Source organism: Eleginops maclovinus, chromosome 15, assembly GCF_036324505.1.
Source record: "Eleginops maclovinus isolate JMC-PN-2008 ecotype Puerto Natales chromosome 15, JC_Emac_rtc_rv5, whole genome shotgun sequence".
NCBI classification, from domain to species: Eukaryota; Metazoa; Chordata; class Actinopteri; order Perciformes; family Eleginopidae; genus Eleginops; species Eleginops maclovinus.
Genome location: NC_086363.1, coordinates 2,134,609 through 2,157,568, shown reverse-complemented (window position 1 = coordinate 2,157,568; position 22,960 = coordinate 2,134,609). Strand labels below are relative to the sequence as shown.

The 22,960-nt window shown below is 41.3% G+C and overlaps 4 protein-coding genes across 8 annotated transcripts; all 4 read right to left on the bottom strand.

Annotated features, from left to right (window-relative positions):
* Positions 1-339: 339 nt before the first annotated feature.
* On the bottom strand, positions 340-7,434 carry smpdl3a (sphingomyelin phosphodiesterase acid like 3A). Of its 2 annotated transcripts, none has more exons than XM_063902882.1 (8): positions 7,196-7,434; positions 6,198-6,411; positions 3,870-4,014; positions 3,518-3,614; positions 3,279-3,442; positions 3,009-3,189; positions 2,567-2,691; positions 340-1,591 (listed from the first exon to the last, which is right to left on the bottom strand). In XM_063902882.1, the coding sequence occupies exons 1-8, from the start codon at positions 7,287-7,289 to the stop codon at positions 1,295-1,297; spliced, it is 1,317 nt and encodes a 438-aa protein (XP_063758952.1). In that variant the 5' UTR covers positions 7,290-7,434; the 3' UTR covers positions 340-1,294. The 2 variants fall into 2 exon arrangements, with proteins under 2 accessions (XP_063758952.1, XP_063758953.1); XM_063902883.1 differs by having other exon boundaries at positions 7,135-7,411.
* A 1,277-nt stretch (positions 7,435-8,711) lies between these two features.
* On the bottom strand, positions 8,712-10,814 carry LOC134876452 (fatty acid-binding protein, brain). Its single transcript, XM_063901383.1, has 4 exons — positions 10,654-10,814; positions 10,377-10,549; positions 9,790-9,891; positions 8,712-8,997 (listed from the first exon to the last, which is right to left on the bottom strand). Exons 1-4 carry the CDS (start codon positions 10,724-10,726, stop codon positions 8,947-8,949), a joined length of 399 nt encoding a protein of 132 aa, XP_063757453.1. The 5' UTR covers positions 10,727-10,814; the 3' UTR covers positions 8,712-8,946.
* A 1,836-nt stretch (positions 10,815-12,650) lies between these two features.
* Positions 12,651-17,975, bottom strand: LOC134876537 (mucin-5AC-like). Of its 2 annotated transcripts, none has more exons than XM_063901513.1 (9): positions 17,891-17,975; positions 17,114-17,250; positions 16,553-16,867; positions 16,162-16,422; positions 15,875-16,039; positions 15,447-15,536; positions 15,327-15,355; positions 14,997-15,065; positions 12,651-13,225 (listed from the first exon to the last, which is right to left on the bottom strand). In XM_063901513.1, exons 2-9 carry the CDS (start codon positions 17,172-17,174, stop codon positions 13,097-13,099), a joined length of 1,119 nt encoding a protein of 372 aa, XP_063757583.1. In that variant the 5' UTR covers positions 17,175-17,250; positions 17,891-17,975; the 3' UTR covers positions 12,651-13,096. The 2 variants fall into 2 exon arrangements, with proteins under 2 accessions (XP_063757583.1, XP_063757582.1); XM_063901512.1 differs by having other exon boundaries at positions 17,114-17,323; positions 17,891-17,973.
* Positions 17,976-18,715: 740 nt separating this feature from the next.
* LOC134876538 (uncharacterized) lies at positions 18,716-22,525 on the bottom strand. Of its 3 annotated transcripts, XM_063901514.1 has the most exons (9): positions 22,344-22,524; positions 21,567-21,703; positions 20,989-21,318; positions 20,589-20,846; positions 20,345-20,440; positions 20,036-20,122; positions 19,921-19,949; positions 19,113-19,236; positions 18,716-19,059 (listed from the first exon to the last, which is right to left on the bottom strand). In XM_063901514.1, exons 2-8 carry the CDS (start codon positions 21,625-21,627, stop codon positions 19,171-19,173), a joined length of 927 nt encoding a protein of 308 aa, XP_063757584.1. In that variant the 5' UTR covers positions 21,628-21,703; positions 22,344-22,524; the 3' UTR covers positions 18,716-19,059; positions 19,113-19,170. The 3 variants fall into 3 exon arrangements, with proteins under 3 accessions (XP_063757584.1, XP_063757585.1, XP_063757586.1); XM_063901515.1 differs by lacking the exons at positions 18,716-19,059; positions 19,921-19,949 and adding an exon at positions 19,689-19,868 and having other exon boundaries at positions 19,079-19,236; positions 22,344-22,525; XM_063901516.1 differs by lacking the exons at positions 18,716-19,059; positions 19,113-19,236; positions 19,921-19,949 and adding an exon at positions 19,245-19,868 and having other exon boundaries at positions 22,344-22,525.
* Positions 22,526-22,960: the final 435 nt, after the last annotated feature.

Genomic DNA, 22,960 nt, shown 5'->3' with positions numbered 1-22,960 from the left:
CCAACTTTTGGTGACTTTAGTCGATGCAGTTTAATAAAAAGAAGCTTTTCAGCGGAGCTTTAAGAGAGGTCTAATCAACAACCAGGGGGACAAAAGAGCTGGAGGGAGGAGGGAGGAGGGGAGAGGGGTGGATGCTTTAGTTGGTGGCTGAGAAACGAGAGGAGTTTCTGGAACGTTTGAACAGGAGGAGAATAGGATGGGGGGGGTGTGATGGTGGGGAGCTGAAAGGAGAGGGTCGGATGAGGTTAGTCGCTGAGAAAAGAGAGAGAAACTGTCCTGTTTGTTTGCTGTGACTTCTGCCTAGCAACAGCCCTGAAGTGAAGCCTCTGAAACAACGGGTCGGAATAAAGTCTTTATTAAGTAGAAAAAATAAAGGACATTTAAAATCAATTTCCTCTCTGCGATATGTAACATGTTCTTCATTCCTGTTTCAGCAGGTGTTTATTATATTTCTATGTAATGCAAACAGTGCATTATTACCCATTTATGATTGATGAATGATTAAGTACACACATATTTACTAAAATAATGAATAATTACTAATAACCAGAAGAGTTAAAGGACATTATTGTATAATGTGGCAACCACTGTTAGGATATCTATACGGGGGTTTCTACATTATCTCTGAATATGTTCCACTTTGGAGTGGTTTACCTTGTATTCTAGAGTGAACATGACTGAAGATAATGTCTGCAATCAAATGAATTATAAAAAAATGACTGTAAAATCTATTAATCAGTAAAGCAGCGCACGGCATATCCCTTTTTATGATTCCAGCATTTAGTAATTCATTAAAAATAATGGAATACCAAACTGTTCTCTTTTTCTCTTGCAAAGCTCAAAATGAAAATGAGTTAGATGACCTTTCTGTCATTAAGGAATGCTTCTGGTTATAAATCAATGTATTTAAAATAGTTATGCCAGTGTGTTTTCTCTCATTGAATACCTTATTTATCCTGGAATTGTGCGACTTCTACTCTGGATTGCATTGATTCCAGAAAGAAGTATACATGATAAAGAAGACTTCTTAACATTAAAATGGTTTCATTGACATTTGGGATCAGAAAGAGCCAGTTCGAGGCTTCTTTCATGATGGTTTACTGTGCGTTTTGTCATCGGGATTGCATCTGGATTACTTTGGAAACCAGGAACTGCTACGCCAAATGAACGAAAGCAAAATACATATAGATATAACTGGGAGCAGCAGAGCCAGTTTAAGACCCCTATCTATGAGTAAAAAATGGACTAAAATCAGTCCCTGAGATAAACCCCTCCTCTTGGATCGCTCTCCCTGCTACCACCCTCCACATCTGGAGTAGGACAGCTGGTCCAGGAAGAGCATGGCACACACCTGGCTGAGCTTACACTCCCCATCGCAGGCGAGGCTGCTGTCGTAGCCCACCCTGAAGTGGCTGAAGTACACGTCGAAGGCCTTGCTCTGCGGCAGCCGGAGGCTCAGGCCCAGCTGCAGCAGGCTGAGCGGCCGCAGGTCAGCCAGTCCAAACGCCTCCGTCAGGATGTACTCCCGCCTCCAGGCTGCGCTTTGTTGCGCGTTGGCTTCCGTCAGATTCAGATAGTACTGCCAGATGTCCTTCACCGGGAGAAAAGCACCGAGAGAAGGGAGAGGGAGGGAGAGAGAGACATTTTGAATACCAAGAAACGGTTATTGTGATCTGATGGACAGCGTGATGAATCATCAAAGAGACTTTCTTATTCTGTCTTTGGTTGAAGTTAAGTAGGTATTGCAAAGCAGGACATTTCAAATTGGACCTGAATATTGTTTGCAAACTCAGAATTGCTTTTCAGAATAAGGTCAAATAAGGTTTCAGTGTGTATACAAAGGTTTTACTGTGTTGTTTAATTACTGATAACCTTTTTCCAACCACAAAAGCAGCTGGAAGCAGGTTTTTAAACATGGGGAAAGCAGCAAAAATAGTAACCTTTATCTTTGGAGCCGTTTCTTTGTTAGTGTAGTGCAGGTTAAGCACAAGTTAAGGAGGTATTGCAGCGCAGGACATTTTTATTTGGAATGAAATCTTGTCAATATGCTTTCAAACTCAGAATTGCTTTTCAAAATAAGGTAACATAAGGTTTCATTGTGCTATAAAACTATGCAATATTGTGTATATGCAGGTATTTGAACAGGAAGATGTGTTACCAGTAAACGGTATGCCTGAGTTGTCTGTAGTTCAGGTTTAGGAAAAGTGAAGAACAGTGCAGACATTTTCATTTGGAATTAAATCTTGTCAATATGCTTTCACCTCAGAACTGCTTTTCAAAATAAAGGTCAAATTAAAAGGTTTCATTGTGTTTTAACAAATGAAGGATAACACTGAAGCCTTTTACCAAGGTTCTACTGTATTGTTGTATTAGTGGGACCCTTTTCCAAAAAGAAGCAGCTATAAGCAGGTGTTTTAAATAGTTACCCATGCCTTTTGTGTTGTGCTTTTGTTGCTGTAATGCATCCTTGTGGTTTTGTGCACTTTCTTGGCCGTTCCGCCATATTTTAGGTGACTTCTCACTGCTAAAGTTAGCTGGTTATACTGTGTAGCCTGGAGCTCCTCACCTGCATGGAGTAGTCCTCGGTGTTGTACAGGTACATGCGGAAAGCCGGGTTGTTGGAGTACGGCTGCAGAAGACTTTTGATTGGAGTGATGGCCGGAGACACAAACAGAGAATTCACCGGCATACCTGCAGAGCAAAAAAACACAGACACCACATCATTCAGCTGAAATACTGAATGCATGTGAACTGGATCCCCTTTTTACTTCCTTAAGTAAATACATGTACGTTTACCAGACTTGTATTGCAAAAAGCAGAGGTTTTGAGCAGTTTCAGTCCGATTTTTGGGAAATATACACAACTAAATTTGCTTTATTAATCGAAAAACTAATCAAACATATCTACTTTCAGGACTTCAGAGTCAAATCAAGGCCAAGCTCACAATACCCTTTAAGTTAATCACATTTCAATAAGAGGAAATGTGTTAAATCACATATTTTAATCACCTTGTTGGTCCAACAGCACCATGATGCTGTCCCGGTGTGTGTGTCCGTAGAAATGCCCGGCGATGACGTCGCTGTACTTCCTGAAGACGGAGACCAGCCGCTCGTTGTGGCGCTCTCTCACAGCCGTGGTGTTCCTGGCGTAGGGAAGGTAACCCACCGGCACGTGAGCGATGATGTACACCTGCGGCAACAAGACACACACATTTAATCACAACTCTTTTATGCATGTATTTTTAGTTTTTCAAGATGCAAAGACAGTTAGTGTCCGACCTTCTCCAGACTCTGACCGGCTTTCTGCAGAGTTTTCTCGAGCCACTCGAACTGTCCTGCAGGGTCCGTCATGTTTTCAGTCACTTTGTCCGGACCGTAGTAGAGGATGGTGTTCAGACTGACGACCCGCAGACCAGGCTTCACCAGCTGGGAGTAAAACCCGCCTGCAGGAAGAGAAAGAATGAAGGATTCGAAAGATTCATGCTCTGTGTGTGGGAGGGTTAAATGAGACATGTTACCCTGTGAGAGGGTGAGCAGGGCGTCAGTCTGCAGCCACGGCTTCCACAGCTCTGCAGCGGCTTTGTAGATGGCGTTAGGGGAGGTCGGCATCTGGTCCTAAGAACAACCATTCACAAAAAATAGTGATAGTTTAGAAGAAAAGTCTGACATTTTCACCAAAAAAAAGTCTGAATTTTTAGGAAAAACGTCCGCTCAGAGGACAGGATTTCTCATTTCTCTAAACTCTTGGTTCCCCTCCTCGACTCCTCCGCTCTCATCTCCTGTGGGCGGGACTAAGACGTGAGGCGAGGAGTCGAGGAGGCGAGGAGTCGAGGAGTCGAGGAAGGGAAACTGAGAAATGACTCAAGTAACCTGCGGCCAGTAGTCGTGGTTTCCCAGCGCGGGGTAGACGGTGAGGTTGGGGAAGTGTTGTGTGATGGTCTCCGTCATGTTCCTGATCACCTGGATCACCAGGTCTGTGGAGAGCTGGTCTGCAGGGACGTGAGGGGGACTGTCTCTGGTGGAGAGGAGGAAAAACAGATACTATTATTTATTTATCAACACCTTTAGCCCACAGAGCTCAACACCAGAGGAATTAAGCACGTCTGCCTGCACAGTCACTTTAAACTTGCAAAGACTCCCGGGGTGAAGGATTAAGTGTTTTCTTAAGCAAGTTCATAAGCCTCTATGAATTCCTGGATTAGCTGCTGATTAACAGCGAGCTGTGCGGAGGTTCTGCTGCGGGACTCACAGTTTTTAAATCACAGATTAGTGAACATTAGTTTGCATTTCCCTCCAGAGAATACAGAGCGTTTCTTTAAGCTTCCGTCCCAAGAGCTGAAACTAAACATGGATAAACAAGAAGCGTTTGTCTGCACATTTTAACCAAACTCTCACTTCTTTTAAATCTAAAGACTTCCCTGTTTCCTGCTGCCGTTTAATAAATAACAGTCATTCTAATAACTATCTTAGACTGCTTTTTAACTAGCTTATTCCGATTATCTTTGCCGTTTCATGACTACCTTCATTATTTTTTTGCACATTTTCCTCAAGCTTTTGGTCAAACACTTGCCTTGCTTGTCCTTTGTTTACTTCCTGCACATAGTGACATCACTTTTCAACACATGCACGTCTATTGGCTAGCGCTCCAACACGTTGTACGTGACAGGCTAAGGGGGCAGGACATCTCTAAGCAGAGCCGGCCAGCTAACCAATCAGAGCAGACTGGGCTCTGGTTTCAGACAGAGACGCTCATACACGCCTTCATCACGTCCCGATTGGACTACTGCAATGGGGTTCTCAACCGCACCAAACCATGGCAGGACCTCAATCCCACCCTCATCCACCTTCACTAGCTGCCGATCAAGTCCCGGATCACTTTCAAAAACCCTCCTCCTCGCCTACAGGTCTCTCCATGGCCTCGCTCCACAGTACCTATCAGACCTCCTCCATCCCTACACGCCTACACGGAGTCTGCGGTCCTCGGACACGGGCCTTCTCTCTATTCCCCGCACTCCGAACCGTTGGTGACAGGGCGTTCAGTGCTGCGGCCCCTACCCTCTGGAACGCTCTTCCAGGACATCTTCATATCCTCATTTAAAAACTCACCTCTTCACCGTAGCCTCTGACCACTAACTCATCTCACTCCCCCGATCTTCAACCACAGCTGCCATTTCTGTTTTCTATTTTATTTACTCTATTTTTCTATTCTTTTATTTGCTCTACTTTTTTGTTTTGATTTGTTTTCTGTCCTTACAAAATGGAAAACGGCCTTGGGTACCTAGAAAGATGCAGTAGAAATTCAAACTATTATTGTTGGTTTCAGACAGAGGTTGAAAAGAGGTGCTGCAGCACAGGCAGTGTGAGAAACATAAAGAGCTTTCTGAACATTAAAGCATGGAGACATGTCCCAGGAGAGACACTGAATACAAAAAAGGGCTTCCTTAACATCGTGTGAAACTGATGGTTGTCATTAAACAATGCTTTGAGGGTAAAAGTAATAATATTAGTCTTGAAATGTCAAAGAAATCACCCATAAATGAGGATTTTACTACCATTGGACAGTATTATGTGTTACTGCTCTACCATGCATTTACTCTCTGTGAGAAAGCAGTACACACACACACACACACACACACACACACACACACACACACACACACACACACACACACACACACACACACACACACACACACACACACACACACACACACACACACACACACACACACACACACACACACACACACACACACACACACACACACACACACACACACACACACACACACACACACACACACACACACACACACACACACACACACACACACACACACACACACACACACACACACACACACACAAAAAAGCGAAAAACAGGAAGTCAAGAACATCTACAGTGACTTCACTTTATAGAAACTTCCTCATTCTTTAAAAACCTCAAAGTGGTTCCACACATCACACTCACAGCGGTGAGAAAAAGCATGTGAAACTTCTGCAAAACCACAGCATGGGTTTCTACTAACTGTTAGTCACTATTGCTAAAGTTATCAAGAGTTTGGCAGCAGTTTTCCATCAAGACAGCAAGAAAGAGACATATTCCTCGAAGAACAAAGAAGAAGGACAGGAGACATGAAATAGTTTTCATGTCTCCTGTCCTAGAAACATCTATCTAGACTTCATCCTCACACTGACCCGGTCCATATGATGAAGTCGTCTGGCTTTGTGAGCGGCGCCATGTGATCGAAGGCCGACTGGATGAGGCTGTAGGGCGAGTCACACAGGAAGTCTCCGAACATGCCGGGGTTGGTGGCCGGGACTCCTTTAGAGGAGAAGCACACCTTGGTGGGGTCCGGGGCCAGGTGGTAGGTGGGGTCCAGGTGGAGGTCAGTGATGTGCCAGAACCTGCCTGGACAGTGGATGAGAAGAAGGGAACAAAGAGACGGAGAGTATGAAATACAAGCTACAATTTAAATATGACAACAGATGCAATGGATGGTGACCGAGATGTGCATGGGGTATTTTTGACAGAAGACGTGCATGTAAGGATTAAATGTGTCGCAAATAAATCATAATTTATGCATGTATTTTGGCATTCAGTTATTTTAAGAAGAAATGATGAAAGGGAGAGAGGCAAAACGCTAAAATATGAACAGTTTTTAGGACATTTGCTTGGTTTATTTTAGACCAAAGACATGGAATTGAGGGTTTAAAGGTCCTATTTTCAGAAATATTATTATGATTTATATCAATTATGTTATTTATTTTGTTCTTGTTAGGTTATAAAGCTAACTCCAAACCTGTTTTACAATTAAAGTAATTAAGTCCAATTAAATATACACGTGTAGAGAGTTTCATGCCAAACTCCATTTAAAAAACAGTCAATACATTGGTTTATGATCATTTACATTGAATATGCATTTCTCATGGAATGAATTAACAAGCACTATAACTGAAAAGTATCTTAGGGTGAATTCGGCGTGCATGCCATTAAACTAAATCACTTATTTTCATTTAAAATACGACTTTTACAGCTAAATCCCAACAACTGGCAACATAAAACGTGTCATATTGTTCATGCTCTTGCAGAGAAACCATGAATGCCCATTTACTCGGTTCATTTTACTCTTACCCTACACAAATACACTTCTAGACCTCCACCTCCAGAGTTCATCAGCGGGGATTCCTCTCACCTGTGCCCGCCAGGTAGCTGCTTCTGGCGGGCGCCGCTTCCAGAGGAGCCGCTCCACAAAGCAGCAGCAGCACGACACGAGAAAGTAGTCCCATGTTTATCCTGTTAAAACAAGCACTGTTTATATGTTATATAACCTGCATTTAAAGTAAAGTATGAAACCACTGCAGTTAATTCTCCTCTGACATAACCAGGAAGTGCAGAGGTCATGTGACTCTGTGTTTTGGAGCTCAGGGGGAGGAACTGAGATCTGCTGCTGATCAGTGAAGGGAAGTAACGAAGTACTTTTACTCAACTACTGCGGGTTTTCTTAACTAAGTTGACTTTACATGCAACATACATTGTCATTTTCCAACAAGGATGCATGATTATACTCCCAAACAGACGTTAAAGAGCTAAAAGTGGCTCCACTTTGCAAATTACACCAATAAAATCATGCTTATATTTATATTTTAAGCATATTTTTACTGCCTATGTTTTTTTCTCATGGTATTTGATGTTTAACTCATGTGCAATGTTTTCCAATGCATGGCTTTTACTTTATGGAGTGTGTCATCACAACTTTTGCACAAGTTAACAATCTGAATATTACCTAATGGGTGATCTCTGACCCCTGGGTGTACATGTGTGACCCCTCACCACAGGATGCAGCTCAGTGTGGTGGACGTGAGTTATACACTTTTAATTTAAAATACTCTTTTAAATGAGAACAGAGATGTAAAATGTTCTGGTATTCGTACAGGAAAAAAAATCCCATAAGCGCGACAAATAAAATGTTCTGTAACAACATACATTTTTTTGTTTTGTTTCCTGTCCATGTAATTATCATGTGACCCCTCAAATGTATCTTGGGATTTAACGGGTCACTTCTCCCACAATGACCTTTAGAGGGGGTGTTTAGCCATGCAGTTAATTGAGTCTCAGATAATTAGATATCTGTCTCTGTCTCGACGCCTGTACAGCGAAGAGGAATATAATATAATTAGTGCTCACAGCTTTAAAAAAGATACCTTTGAGCATCTATTATTTTGGTAGAAAGTTGTTTAAATATATTAAAAGATGACATGGAGTCCTCCAGGTTTAACTAAAAGCTTGATACCACTAGAGGTGATTGATCAGATATGTTATCATTTAATTAATCCATGCATTACTTGAATGTAAGCTGTCAAATTTCACCTCCGTAGTCAAGGTTTAAGGGTAGTTTATGGCCTTTAAATCAAATATTAGATCAACTGAGGGGTTTATTTAGCAAATGAATGCAATTCCTCCAACCTTTTTCCAGAAAATAGTGAAATTAAGTCACCGGTTTTGAAGCTAAAGGGAAATAATGTTGATTTATTCTGTAAATTGAGAGTTTATGGCCTCATTCAGAGACGTTTTCTGTAGTTCCCCGCCTCTAAAACCTCAGAGGTTGAGTGTTTCAGTGTCAGAGGGTTTAACACAATTTATTTTAGCTGAGGTTTATCATTTTCTACTGATGATTGAACCATTGCAACACATAAGAGAAGAGTCAAACATGTAGTCTCTGTGTTTTTTATTTCAGGTTTTTCTCACACAGGTTTGCAAAGACGATCCATCCGTCACGACAGAAATGTTTTCATATATAAAAAAGAAAAGATTCTTACAAAACATGTGCAGCCTGCTGGCCTCGAGCATGTGGAGGAGGATGGAGTGCAAAAGAGAAGCAAACAGTCAACAATAATTATAAAATCAACACTTCGTTGCCGGTTGGGATGCTGCCAGTCGGGGCACTTATGCCTTCTCGTAGCTGCGCACCGCGTGGATGTCTTCGAAGGTCAGATTCTGCAGAGAGAGAGAGGCCGCAGTCACGGTGAGAGGTCATTAAAAGATCCCAAATCCATCGTTTTATTGTAGAAAATGTTGTTTTTTAGCAGCTGAATCAAGTGAGGAAGCTACTGGTAATCAACAGGTTGGTACTCTGTTTGATATATGCATGCTAACTGGAAAGAAATGCATGCTCATTCGACAAAACAGAACAAAACACATCTTATTTGCTGTATTTCTGGAGCTTCACAAAGACAAATAACTGCTGAAATGTGAGTTTTTTTACCTTCTTTTTTGCTACATTTGATAATTTAATGCTTTTTATTTCTGTAAGGAGCCCAAAAACACCCTATGTACAGTTTTGCATGCACAAATGATTCCTAAATAAAGTCAAACACACTATGCAGTGCCATCATAACATGAAAACAGCATCATTTATAAAACCTTTAATAAGGAAACTTCTGTTTTCGTTATCGCTTTAGGATTTTATTTCCACAAAAACAGTCAAATAAGTGATGACTGGGAAAACTGAGAGGCAAATGCTACTGCTTTAGTATCATAGCTTATAGAAAATGTACTCCTGAGCTCTTAAAGCTAAAAAAAAACAAAGTAAAAATGATATAAAACTCAATTTAAAACAATGCATTTTGTCTTGGTGCTATATAGCAATAATCACAATACCCAGACGGTGGGATTAAAATCCACGTGGCTTCACATTGAATCTTTAGTTTGAATGTCTCTTTCTATTGTTCAGTTTATTAACTCTATGTAGGTACATTAATCAGTGTGATCTGGGTGTCTCTCTCTTACCATGACCAGCTTTCCGTCCTTGATTTCCCTGACGAACTTGGTCTCCTTGCCGTCCCACTTCTGGACGTGGACCAGCTTGTCTCCCTCCATGGTCACGGTGGACTGAGAGACAAAAGAGAGGAGTGTTTAGAGTGAAGTGAAGCGTTAAGAAGCTGCCAAGTGTTGCTCTATTTCCGGACAACTCGAGATGTCCAATCCTGTCATTGACCCACAAATACAGACAAAGGAACACCCGGCCTGACCCCCTGAACACATGCGGGGAAAACACTTGTTAACTTATCCACCCGACACATTTCGAGAGAATGAATAAGAACTGTATTTTTTGTCCCGTTAAAGACCCACAATTGGAAACAAAGGATCTACCCCCAACCCTTTGGAATATTGGGCAAAAAAATACAGTTTTTATTGGAGAAAAAATTGTTGCAGGATGGAGATCTTGGGTTGAATAAGATTTGTGAATTTGTAGATAAGACTCATTGAATAATGGACATTAAAAGCTGCTTTAATTGGATTTTCTGCATAAAATAAGCTTGAATTTGCATCAAACAGCAGTTATTGGTCTCACTGCTTGCATGTAATCGACTTACCTTGCAGTTCCTGTCATCGGCGGTGGTCTCGTCGAACTCCTCTCCCAGCTTGAAGGAGATCTCTGTGTTTTTGAAGGTGCTCTGGGTGCGAACCACCACCTTGTCTCCCTCCTGGGCGATGACCACAGTCGGCTTGGTCACATTTCCAACCTGGCGGGTGGCAAAGCCAACACCTGAGGGGAGGGAATTGGTTTTAAAGGACTTTTGTTTTATAACATTCAAGCTGCAAAAGGGATTTTTCTGCCTGTAAAGCTGATTGAAACAACCTGTTACTCACCAAGAGCTTTCATGTACTCATCGAAGTTCTCACTGTCGACCAGTTTCCAGGTGGCACAGAAGGCGTCGACCATGTTGAAGGTTTAAGAGGCGAAGTAATCTCCAGAACAAACTGAGCAAGCTGCAGCTTTGGCGAGTTTCCCCCCTTGTGTTATCATTCTGCTCCCTATTATTATGCAGGCTGGTGGGTGGCGCCACGCGGCCTATTGGCTCAGGAGATTCTCTCTGAGCGGTGATTGGTTGTTTAAAATTGGGTCATGGTTCTACTCTTTAGACAAGAGGGAGAAAAGCTAAAGTAGCCCATTTGTATGCCTAATGATGTAATTACTCTCGTTCATGGGTGTCAGCTTGGGGAGATAAAGCAGCCGTATCTCAGCCTGAAGAAATCCACTTTCATCATAGAAAAAATGTAGATAGCATTTCTAGAAAACAGAGAATTTAACAATCACATTCGGCCCCTTTAAATGCCCTCTGAACTTGTACTGCGTGGTCTAAGACTCGGCTTCAGACGGTTGGTGGTGATTTACACGGTTAACGATCTTAACGAGCATTTCCATATTTATGTTTTAATTAATTTCCCCACGTTAATCCACCAGGAATGTGTCATGTACTGTGGAGCAGAGCCAGTGGAGCAGAATCAGTGTGTTTGACAGCCCTTTGTCCTGAACTGCATTAACAACCCCCCCCCCCTCCACACCTCCCAAAATTGCAATTTCTTCATGCTCAACACACACACTAATTACTGTCCATACATGTGTGTGTGTGTGTGTGTGTGTGTGTGTGTGTGTGTGTGTGTGTGTGTGTGTGTGTGTGTGTATGTGTGTGGATCCTGCTTTCTCACAGAGAGTAAATGCATGGTAGAGCAGTAACACATAATACTGTCCAATGGTAGTAAAATCCTCACTTATGGGTGATTTCTTTGACATTTCAAGACTAATATTATTACTTTTACCCTCAAAGCATTGTTTAATGACAACCATCAGTTTCACGCGATGTTAAGGAAGCCCTTTTTGTATTCAGAGTCTCTCCTGGGACATGTCTCCATGCTCTAATGTTCAGAAAGCTCTTTATGTTTCTCATCCTGCCTGTGCTGCAGCTCCTCTTTTCACCCTCTGTCTGAAACCAGAGCCCAGTCTGCTCTGATTGGTTAGCTCTGTATTGACTGGTCAACCTGCTTAGCGATGTCCAGCCCCTTAGCCTATCACGTACAATGTGTTGGAGGGTTAGTCAATAGAAGTGTGTTACGCAGTGATGTCACTATCGGAAGTAAACAGAGTCCCTAAAAAGCAGACTAGAGTCTCTTTAAAGTGAATCTGCCCTTAAAAACTTTCCTTCAAATCTTTAAATATGCATTTTTCTGAAAGCCAATGTTTGTTATCTGATATTAAATACGGGGAGGAAATAGCATTAAAATACTTTACTCCCTTTTCCTTCTGACAATGTTTTCCAGATCAAAGGGGAGATATTGTTCTCCTCAGTCACTAAATATCTGGTAGCTGTGTTTTCTTTCCTGACATGCATCTTTCGGTGCTTGGTTTATTTGGTTTATTTGTCCTGGTAATATCTTCCCTCTTCCCTCTTTCATTTCTCCATGCCTTCACTACTTCCATCTTCACTTCCTCTTCTTCTAAATCTCATCTAAAAACTCGGCAACACCCAGAAAATGTAGTGTTTGATGCAAACCTATTCATTTGAACTTCTGTTTCCTAGCGTTTCGATTGCATATTCTGTCCACCTCTTGCTTCTTGGAAAGCAGTAATCATGCTGATGAACTGCTTCGTTTTGCATGAAATGAAACTGTCATTGCTCACTCTGCTGGAGCATACGGTACACTAACTCAACCTATACTTCACTCATGTCTGGGTTTGTGTCTGCATAGATTTGCTTTGCGTTGCAGTGAGCGGACAGTAGTGACCTCCACATGTTGGGAAGGACCTCTGCTGCTGCCTACTGGTGAGAAATACACGGGTTTGAAACTAAAGACATCTGAACAAGAAATCCTCTGAAAGAGTTTATTTATACCTGAGAAAGTTTGTTTGTCCGAAGCAAAAACACAGCAAAACACATCTAAGTTAAAAGGAAATACATTTGCTGTTAGGAAACTGAATTTGATCAAATACAACACAATCAAATGTACTAGAAAATGCAATAATCCGTTAAATGACATAATTAAACAAGAGTTAATAAAACCAAGCAATGATTAATAAGAATTGCCGCTGCTGTAAGTATTAAGAGTACAGTTTAACTCCAACATGTCTGCCCCTTTCACAATCCCCCTCTAGAGGGACTCACATGTTCTCATAAATCTGCTGCTGTATTCTCTGTTTGCTGCTATTAAGCCAAAAAAAGCAAAACATAATTCATTTAATTCTTATCATAACTCTGCTAGCATTGCCCCTAAATTCTAAAGATTAGATCCAAACAATCAGCTATTGTTTTAAACATTAGAACAATTTCTTTCTCTGTTTGTCGACGGTGGCGTAGAGGAGGCTGGGATCAGCGGAGGCTGCAGCGGAAGAGGAGGGAGCTCTCACAGTGCTGTAGGTCACTGCATCCTCTTCATCACCATGAGCCTGCAGGGAAGGAAAACAACTCAAAACGTATGAACGCATAAAGAATTCTGAAAGTCCTGGTTTTGTTGCTGCCATTAAACAACTTAAAGGGGCCCTTTCTGCTGATGTTCAGGTGTATATCAGTTTGTAGTGTCTCTACTTTAAAGAGTCCTCTCCTGCTGATGTTCAGGTGTATATCAGTATGTAGAGTCTCTACTTTAAAGAGTCCTCTCCTGCTGATGTTCAGGTGTATATCAGTATGTAGAGTCTCTACTTTAAAGAGTCCTCTCCTGCTGATGTTCAGGTGTATATCAGTTTGTAGTGTCTCTACTTTAAAGAGTCCTCTCCTGCTGATGTTCAGGTGTATATCAGTATGTAGAGTCTCTACTTTAAAGAGTCCTCTCCTGCTGATGTTCAGGTGTATATCAGTTTGTAGCGTCTCTACTTTAAAGAGTCCTCTCCTGCTGATGTTCAGGTGTATATCAGTATGTAGTGTCTCTACTTTAAAGAGTCCTCTCCTGCTGATGTTCAGGTGTATATCAGTATGTAGAGTCTCTACTTTAAAGAGTCCTCTCCTGCTGATGTTCAGGTGTATATCAGTATGTAGCGTCTCTACTTTAAAGAGTCCTCTCCTGCTGATGTTCAGGTGTATATCAGTATGTAGCGTCTCTACTTTAAAGAGTCCTCTCCTGCTGATGTTCAGGTGTATATCAGTATGTAGTGTCTCTACTTTAAAGAGTCCTCTCCTGCTGATGTTCAGGTGTATATCAGTATGTAGAGTCTCTACTTTAAAGAGTCCTCTCCTGCTGATGTTCAGGTGTATATCAGTATGTAGTGTCTCTACTTTAAAGAGTCCTCTCCTGCTGATGTTCAGGTGTATATCAGTATGTAGCGTCTCTACTTTAAAGAGTCCTCTCCTGCTGATGTTCAGGTGTATATCAGTATGTAGTGTCTCTACTTTAAAGAGTCCTCTCCTGCTGATGTTCAGGTGTATATCAGTATGTAGCGTCTCTACTTTAAAGAGTCCTCTCCTGCTGATGTTCAGGTGTATATCAGTATGTAGTGTCTCTACTTTAAAGAGTCCTCTCCTGCTGATGTTCAGGTGTATATCAGTATGTAGAGTCTCTACTTTAAAGAGTCCTCTCCTGCTGATGTTCAGGTGTATATCAGTATGTAGAGTCTCTACTTTAAAGAGTCCTCTCCTGCTGATGTTCAGGTGTATATCAGTATGTAGAGTCTCTACTTTAAAGAGTCCTCTCCTGCTGATGTTCAGGTGTATATCAGTATGTAGTGTCTCTACTTTAAAGAGTCCTCTCCTGCTGATGTTCAGGTGTATATCAGTATGTAGTGTCTCTACTTTAAAGAGTCCTCTCCTGCTGATGTTCAGATGTATATCAGTATGTAGCGTCTCTACTTTAAAGAGTCCTCTCCTGCTGATGTTCAGGTGTATATCAGTATGTAGCGTCTCTACTTTAAAGAGTCCTCTCCTGCTGATGTTCAGGTGTATATCAGTATGTAGTGTCTCTACTTTAAAGAGTCCTCTCCTGCTGATGTTCAGGTGTATATCAGTATGTAGCGTCTCTTTATTTTTCTCATACTGCCTGTGCTGCAGCACCTCTTTTCACCCTCTGTCAGAAACCAGAGCCCAGTCTGCTCTGATTGGTTAGCTGGCCGGCTCTGTTGTGATTGCTCAACCCCTTAGAGATGTAGTACTGACTAATAAACTGGGTCAAAGTTATGGACCGAGGAAGATATTTCCCCAACAATCAGTATAACACATGAGACAGCTTACCCTGGCTCTACCGCTGCTCCTCCTGGTGTAGCTGATGGAGGCGTAGGAAACACCTTCTTCAGGATCAGCCTTCACAAATAAAATGCATTATGATTAATAATTACTGATGTCACCTTGAAGTAATAAACAATAGCTGCTAAGAAACAAGTTTGGTTTGACGTTGCTGTTGCACAACTGTGCTTTCTGCAAAACAAATTCATAACTGTGTGCTGTTTTAGTTTGAGGTTTGAGGTTGACTACATGAATAGTGAAAAACAAGAACCATAAACCCTGATCACTTTATTATAAATACTATTTTATAAATGTTAGCTTCTTCAGTTTTAAACTCACCACGTTGTCATCCATCATCGTTTCATTCCCTAAAAATAATAACAAGTAATTGAGACTTCAGGTAAACCCGGCTTCATCAAAGCTTCTTGTTTATGAAGTGTAACCTGTGAATGTCCTCACCCTGAGTCCTCTTCCGTCTGATGACAGCCACAGAGATTATTGTGAGAGCTGCAACACCCACTGTCACAACGATGAGCCCCCACCACCAGCCTGGAAAAGAGAAGTTAGAAGTGTGAGATGAAGTCAGAGGTTTGTAGCGTCTCTTTATCTTTAACATCTGAAGGAACAAAGTGTGTTTTGTCTGCATGTCTTTTCTAACTGTAAATGTTTCTGTTCTGTCTCTACTTTTTTAATGAATGAAATAACAAAATGCTGTTCAGTTATTAAAACAAACGTAAGCATCTCACACCATGACATAAAGATGTGAGACATCAGGATGAAGGATTTTAAACAGCTCATCATGTTCTCACCTGAGGCCTGAAGAGAAACAGCTGTGGTTCTCTCCTGTAACCATCAAACACTTTACAAGAAGATAACTTAAACCTGACCTGAGTTCATGTTGTTGTTAGCTGTTGTTGCTGTTGTTGTTGTTGGTTTAGCTGTTGTTGTTATTGTTGGTTTAGCTGTTGTTGTTGTTGTTGTTGTTGTTGTTGTTGTTGTTGTTGTTGGTTGTGGTGGTGGTGGATTAGTCTTTGCTGGATTTGTGTCCTCGCCTGAACAAATGAAAATAACTCAACAAACTATTCCGTCTGAAACTTCCATAAAATAAATCAATATTTCAGTTATTTTTTAACTTCAGATTGAAGTGACTTTAAACAGCTCATCATGTTCTCACCTGAGGACTGAGGAGTGAAGGTGTGCACGTTGCCACCAGCTGTTACTGCACATTTAAATAACTTAGACCTTGGTGTGTAACTAAAATGAGATGTCAGAAATGTCACAGAGGCAGAGCAGGAAGACGTTGATGTCTTTATCTCTCTGTGATCTTTATCCACATCTCGACTCTGAAACAGCCACTTCACTGTGAGTCCACAGTCTCCAGATGTCGACACAGAGCAGCGTAACGTCACCTTATCAGTGTCCTGATGTTCAGTCACTGAAGATGGAGACATTGAGAGAGAAAGACAACAAGAGTAAAGTTAACTTCATCACTGTGATCATAATTATTGTATAGATTCAGTATATTGTTTTATAGAGTTTGAAAACATCATGATGTAAATACTCACTGTTAACAACAGACAGATCAACCAGAGAGTCTGGACCTTGTTGTTGTCCTGATCTGAACTGTCTGCAGGAATAAAAACCAGCATCCTCCTCTGTGACCTTCTTTATAACCAGAGAACAGTTTTTCAAAACTCTCAGTCTGTCTGAATTAGCTTTGTGAATCTTTCCCTTTTCAAACAGCGGCACTGTGCTTCTTGAATCACTGAAGAGCCAGGTAGTACTCTCACACTCATCCTGATCATGTAACACATTTTCACAAGACAGAGTGACTTCACCTCCAACTTTGACAATGTGGGAGTCACCTTTCACATCTGCAGCTGCAAAATAGAATAAAAACGGTAATAAATATGAATACAACTGTAGAGTATATAGTGAGCATGATGATCATTATAGATAAAGAAGTTTAGTAAAGTATCTCTGTGAGATTTGGTTTCCTAAAGGTCACTGAACACACCACGATACAAACACAACTCATCATCCTCAGTTAAAGGAACAGTACGTAGTAAAGTACCATTAGTGATATTAAAGCTGTTTTATTTAAAGTGTGTTTTCTGCGTCCTCACCTGTGAAGCGGAGCAGCAGCATCAGGAATGAAGACATTAGGATCCTTCTGAATTCAGACATGGTGCTTTTCTCTCGGTCTCTGGCTGTCGACTGTCAGAGTCTCTAACCTGCTGCTTCTTTATTTCTCTTCTGGGAACTGAAGGACAAGTGCTTCTGTGAGAATGTGGTGAACAGCAGCAGCAGAGCTCTGGAGGTTTTACCCTCTGATGCTGACCAGATAAGATAGGTGCAGAAAGCAGAACCGTGCAGAGTAATTAATATGCTGGGATAAAAAGAGGATGAGCAGCAGTTAAGGTAAGCAGTGTGTGTATGAGTTATGCAAATAAGACATTTAATGAAGGCATGATTAGCAAAGACCAATAAAAGGCGTTCTTAAAAACAATAAAGCAACACAAGTTTGACTTATATTCCCTTAAGAGCACAACTAACAATGAAAACAGATTCAGCACACTTTCACAACTTAGGTATTTAATGAAATCAGACGAACACCTGTAAGCATTAACAGGTGCAGCTCTACTTTGATTGTACAATATTAACTGGTATTAGTAATGCTAACATATACCTTATGTACAGAACAAAGAGCTGATGGTGTGATATGAGTAATGTGTGTATTAGACTATACATCTGATGTGTACAGTGATATACAGCGTAGCTACTGCTGTGTTTGTTGAATACAACAAGTACCAGGAAGTACTCTCACACTCATCCAAGGATTCACTAAACTCTTCACGTTACAAACACAAGTAATCATTCTCAGCTAAAGGAACAGTACGTACCTTTAGTGATATTCCCTGTAACGTCTCTCGGTCTCTCGGTCTCTCGGTCTCTGGCTCTCGACTGTGAGAGTCTCTAACCTGTTGCTTGAATTCAGCATCTACTTCCTGTGGTAATGAAGTCACTTCCTAATTCTGACTTCTGCTCTCCTCTGACGGCTGTCGACGTCATGAGTGAGATTAGCTTTTATTCTTTCTGGATTTCTTGTGGAGATCACTTTGTAACATCAGACTCTAAGGTTTGGTCATCAATGCAACAGAGGAAGGTGAGCATGTAAAGACTGTTGGTTTAATAAATGTTAACAACCTGGTGGTTCCTCTCGGTATCTTTGCAGTTTATTTTTAACTTCTGTCTGAGAACTGAAGGAGAGGTGTTGTTTGGAGGATGTGGTTAACAGCAGCAGCAGAGCTCTGCAGCTTCACACCACTGATGCTGACCAGATAAGGTGCAGAAACGAGGAGAGTGCAGAGTGATGTGCATAAAGTAACACAGAATATATATTCATAATAACAGTAGGGGGTAGAAGAACATGTGCAGCCGTAACAGCTGCACACAAGACATGTATGAAGACTGAGAGAGAACAGGGGGAAAGACAGGTATTTATACACACACTGAACTCATCACATCTACAGCTGAGGAGGGCAGGCCAAAACACAAGGGGAGGGAGGATGAGGGCGGAGCCAACAATCACAAAAAGGCGGGACAAAACAAAGACAGGAAGAGAATCAGAGATGACACAAGGACAGTGTTTGTACAAAATAAAACAGGAAATACAAAGAGCAAGATCCTGATGAAGACACTGTCAGTAGGAACCACAGAACACAGAGTAGAATTAAGATGAGTGTTTATTTATCTGCAGAGTCTATTGTTATATCAGGTATAATAAAGAGAAGACTGACTTCATTCAGGCTGAACACACATTCAATCAGAGTCAGAAGTACTTTATTTATCCCAAACTGGGAATTATCTTCGTTGCAGCAGTGAAAAACAAAAAGAAGCAAAACAAATAAAAATAATTAGAACTAAAAAATGTTATCCATGGTTATCCATGATGGACAGCAGTTTGTTCAGAGTCCTCCTCTCCACCACAGCCTCAAAAGGGTCCAGTTTGATGCCGATGACCGAGCCAGATTTCCTGATCAGTTTATTGATTCTGCTGGTGTCACCGGCCCTGATGCTGCCCCCCCCCCCCCCCCCCCCAGCAAGGGAGCAGCATCAGGAAACGTGATGACAGATGTAGACGTTGTTGATCAGTGGAGTCTGATGGAGGCAGAAGTGTTGATCAAACTCCATCAGGAGATCTGAGGTTTTCATAGTCCACTGTACCGTCATCTGCATCATAACGCACCTGTGGAAAACAACACACACTCTGACTTGGTTACAAAGGATTTTAAGTAAACACAGTTCACAGTTGAGTCAGCAGACCCTGAACGCACCATCAGTTCCCGTCTGATCCGATTTCATCTGACTGACTTCAGGACAGTTTGCATTGGACTAGATTTTACTCTGCACATTGTTCAAAGTAACAGGGACGTTACTTCAACACTATCAGCATTGCTTTGGGAAGACAAGGCAAGTTCATTTCAACACAAGGCAACTCAAATAGCTTCACAAAAATGAAGCATATTTAGAGCGTTAAGAAATAGTGCAGCAGTTAAAGAGAAGAGGCCCAAGGATGGAGCATTGAGGAACCCCACATGTCATCAAATCACACACATGTGACTTGAAGCCACTTTAGGTAAAGTAAGAGCATCCAGGACATTATGATGTAATTTAGTGAATCAGTCCTTTAAACCCGACCTCATCATGTTCAGGTTTTACTGACAGTGTCACAGAGGTGTTGATTCTGATCTGTGGTCTCTTTGGAGGCTGTAGTTTGTGTCTGTGTTGTAATGAACTGCATTATATTTCCATGTGTATCTAATATTTGCATCCTCTTCACTTGTTCTGTTTATTCCTGTCTTCTTCTTTATCTACAGTCTATAATGAAGAGGGAGGAAACACAGTTCAGTATTCAGTTGACAAAACTCACAGTGATTTCATCCATCTGGGTTTTCTTCTCTGGAAAAAGAAAAGTCAACTTTAGTTTCTACAATCAAAAATCCAGATTTACCAACATTTTAGGTTTTATCTGTGAACGTTCTCACCTGCAGCTCTTGTCCATATGCTGACTGTAACCACGCTGATGATGAGAGCTGCTAAAGCCACAGACACGATGATGGGCCTCAAGAGACCTGGGAAGAGGATAAAAACACATTTCCTCGTAGCTTTAGATTTGATAGAAGGATAGAGATATATTGATTTCAGATTATAATCTGCACTTTGTCTACATTTAAGGGATTTCATATTTCTGAAAAAGCAGCTCCAAATACAACATATTAATTCATACATCCACAAATATACACTTCATCAATTCACATTCTCTTCACTCAATTATTAACATGCAGGATCACTACCTTGTAGTTTTGCTGGATCGTCAGTGTTTCCAGAAGCTGTCGTAGTGAAACCTGATCTGATGTTGCTCTCCGTTGTTGCTGCTTTTGTGTCCTCACCTGAACAGAGGAACAAAACTCAACCACCGTTTCACTAGCAAACTGTCTGATGTGTAACGTGTCGTGATGTAAGACAGAAACTCCAGATCCGTTAAATAAGTAAAATGATATGAGTTAAGAGACTTTGAATGGCTCAACATGTTCTCACCTGAGGACTGAAGGCTGAAGGTCTGCACGTTGCCACCAGCTGTTACTGCACATCTAAATAAATTAGACCTTGATGTGTAACCATAATGAGAGGTCGGAAATGTCACAGAAGCATAACAGGGAGACTCTGATGTCCTCATCCCTCTGTTAGCTTTATCCACATCTGTACCCTGATACAGCCACTTCACTGAGACTCTACACCGTTCACTCTTCACAGAGCAGTGTAACGTCACCTCATCATTGTGCTGATGCTCAGTCACTGAAGATGGAGATATTGAGAGAGAAAGACAACAAGAGTAAAGTTACCTTCATCACTGTGATCAGAATGACTGTAATGTTTTAGTGTAATCAGAGTATATGTTTACCAGACAGTTTGGAAACATCATGATGTAAATACTCACTGGTAACAACAGACAGATCAACCTCAGAGTCTGGACCTTGTTGTTGTCCTGATCTGAACTGTCTGCAGGAATAAAAACCAGCATCCTCCTCTGTGACCTTCTTTATAACCAGAGAACAGTTTTTCAAAACTCTCAGTCTGTCTGATTTAGCTGTGGGATCTTTGTGAATCTTTCCCTTTTCAAACAGCGGCACTGCTGCTTTGCTTCTTGAATCACTGAAGAGCCAGGTAGTACTGTTACACTCATCCTGATCATGTAACACATTTTCAAAAGACAGAGTGACTTCACCTCCAACTTTGACAATGTGGGAGTCACCTTTCACATCTGCAGCTGCAAAATAGAATAAAAACGGTAATAAATATGAATACAACTGTAGAGTGTATAGTGAGCATGATGATCATTATAGATAAAGAAGTTTAGTAAAGTATCTCTGTGAGAGATTTGGTTTCCTAAAGGTCACTGAACACACCACGATACAAACACAACTCATCATCCTCAGTTAAAGGAACAGTACGTAGTAAAGTACCATTACTGATATTAAAGCTGTTTTATTTAAAGTGTGTTTTCTGCGTCCTCACCTGTGAAGCGGAGCAGCAGCATCAGGAATGAAGACATTAGGATCCTTCTGAATTCAGACATGGTGCTTTTCTCTCGGTCTCTGGCTGTCGACTGTCAGAGTCTCTAACCTGCTGCTTCTTTATTTCTCTTCTGGGAACTGAAGGACAAGTGATTCTGTGAGAATGTGGTGAACAGCAGCAGCAGAGCTCTGGAGGTTTTACCCTCTGATGCTGACCAGATAAGATAGGTGCAGAAAGCAGAATCGTGCAGACTAATTAATATGCTGGGATAAAAAGAGGATGAGCAGCAGTTAAGGTAAGCAGTGTGTGTATGAGTTATGCAAATAAGACATTTAATGAAGGCATGATTAGCAAAGACCAATAAAAGGCGTTCTTAAAAACAATAAAGCAACACAAGTTTGACTTATATTCCCTTAAGAGCACAACTAACAATGAAAACAGATTCAGCACACTTTCACAACTTAGGTATTTAATGAAATCAGACGAACACCTGTAAGCATTAACAGGTGCAGCTCTACTTTGATTGTACAATATTAACTGGTATTAGTAATGCTAACATATACCTTATGTACAGAACAAAGAGCTGATGGTGTGATATGAGTAATGTGTGTATTAGACTATACATCTGATGTGTACAGTGATATACAGCGTAGCTACTGCTGTGTTTGTTGAATACAAGAAGTACCAGGAAGTACTCTCACACTCATCCAAGGATTCACTAAACTCTTCACGTTACAAACACAAGTAATCATTCTCAGCTAAAGGAACAGTACGTACCTTTAGTGATATTCCCTGTAACGTCTCTCGGTCTCTCGGTCTCTCGGTCTCTGGCTCTCGACTGTCAGAGTCTCTAACCTGTTGCTTGAATTCAGCATCTACTTCCTGTGGTAATGAAGTCACTTCCTAATTCTGACTTCTGCTCTCCTCGGACGGCTGTCGACGTCATGAGTGAGATTAGCTTTTATTCTTTCTGGATTTCTTGTGGAGATCACTTTGTAACATGAGACTCTAAGGTTTGGTCATCAGTGCAACAGAGGAAGGTGAGCATGTAAAGACTGTTGTTTTAATAAATGTTAACAACCTGGTGGTTCCTCTCGGTATCTTTGCAGTTTATTTTTAACTTCTGTCTGAGAACTGAAGGAGAGGCGTTGTTTTGAGGATGTGGTTAACAGCAGCAGCAGAGCTCTGCAGCTTCACACCACTGATGCTGACCAGATAAGGTGCAGAAACGAGGAGAGTGCAGAGTGATGTGCATAAAGTAACACACAATATATATTCATAATAACAGTAGGGGGTAGAAGAACATGTGCAGCCGTGACAGCTGCACACAAGACATGTATGAAGACTGAGAGAGAACAGGGGGAAAGACAGGTATTTATACACACACTGAACTC

Coding starts and splice junctions, on each gene's coding strand:
- smpdl3a (XM_063902882.1), bottom strand. CDS start 7,289: ATGGGACTACTTTCTCGTGTCGTGCTGCTGCTGCTTTGTGGAGCGGCT. Junction 6,412..7,195: donor CAGCTACCTGGCGGGCACAG/GTGAGAGGAATC, acceptor TCCACTGTCCAG/GCAGGTTCTGGCACATCACT. Junction 4,015..6,197: donor GACTTCATCATATGGACCGG/GTCAGTGTGAGG, acceptor CCTCTCCACCAG/AGACAGTCCCCCTCACGTCC.
- LOC134876452 (XM_063901383.1), bottom strand. CDS start 10,726: ATGGTCGACGCCTTCTGTGCCACCTGGAAACTGGTCGACAGTGAGAAC. Junction 10,550..10,653: donor TGAGTACATGAAAGCTCTTG/GTGAGTAACAGG, acceptor CCCTCCCCTCAG/GTGTTGGCTTTGCCACCCGC. Junction 9,892..10,376: donor CCGATGACAGGAACTGCAAG/GTAAGTCGATTA, acceptor TTTGTCTCTCAG/TCCACCGTGACCATGGAGGG.
- LOC134876537 (XM_063901513.1), bottom strand. CDS start 17,174: ATGTCTGAATTCAGAAGGATCCTAATGTCTTCATTCCTGATGCTGCTG. Junction 16,423..16,552: donor TGATCTGTCTGTTGTTAACA/GTGAGTATTTAC, acceptor CTCCATCTTCAG/TGACTGAACATCAGGACACT. Junction 16,040..16,161: donor CTTCACTCCTCAGTCCTCAG/GTGAGAACATGA, acceptor TCATTTGTTCAG/GCGAGGACACAAATCCAGCA.
- LOC134876538 (XM_063901514.1), bottom strand. CDS start 21,627: ATGTCTGAATTCAGAAGGATCCTAATGTCTTCATTCCTGATGCTGCTG. Junction 19,950..20,035: donor CATATGGACAAGAGCTGCAG/GTGAGAACGTTC, acceptor TTCTTTTTCCAG/AGAAGAAAACCCAGATGGAT. Junction 19,237..19,920: donor CCCAGATGGATGAAATCACT/GTGAGTTTTGTC, acceptor TGTTTTCCACAG/GTGCGTTATGATGCAGATGA.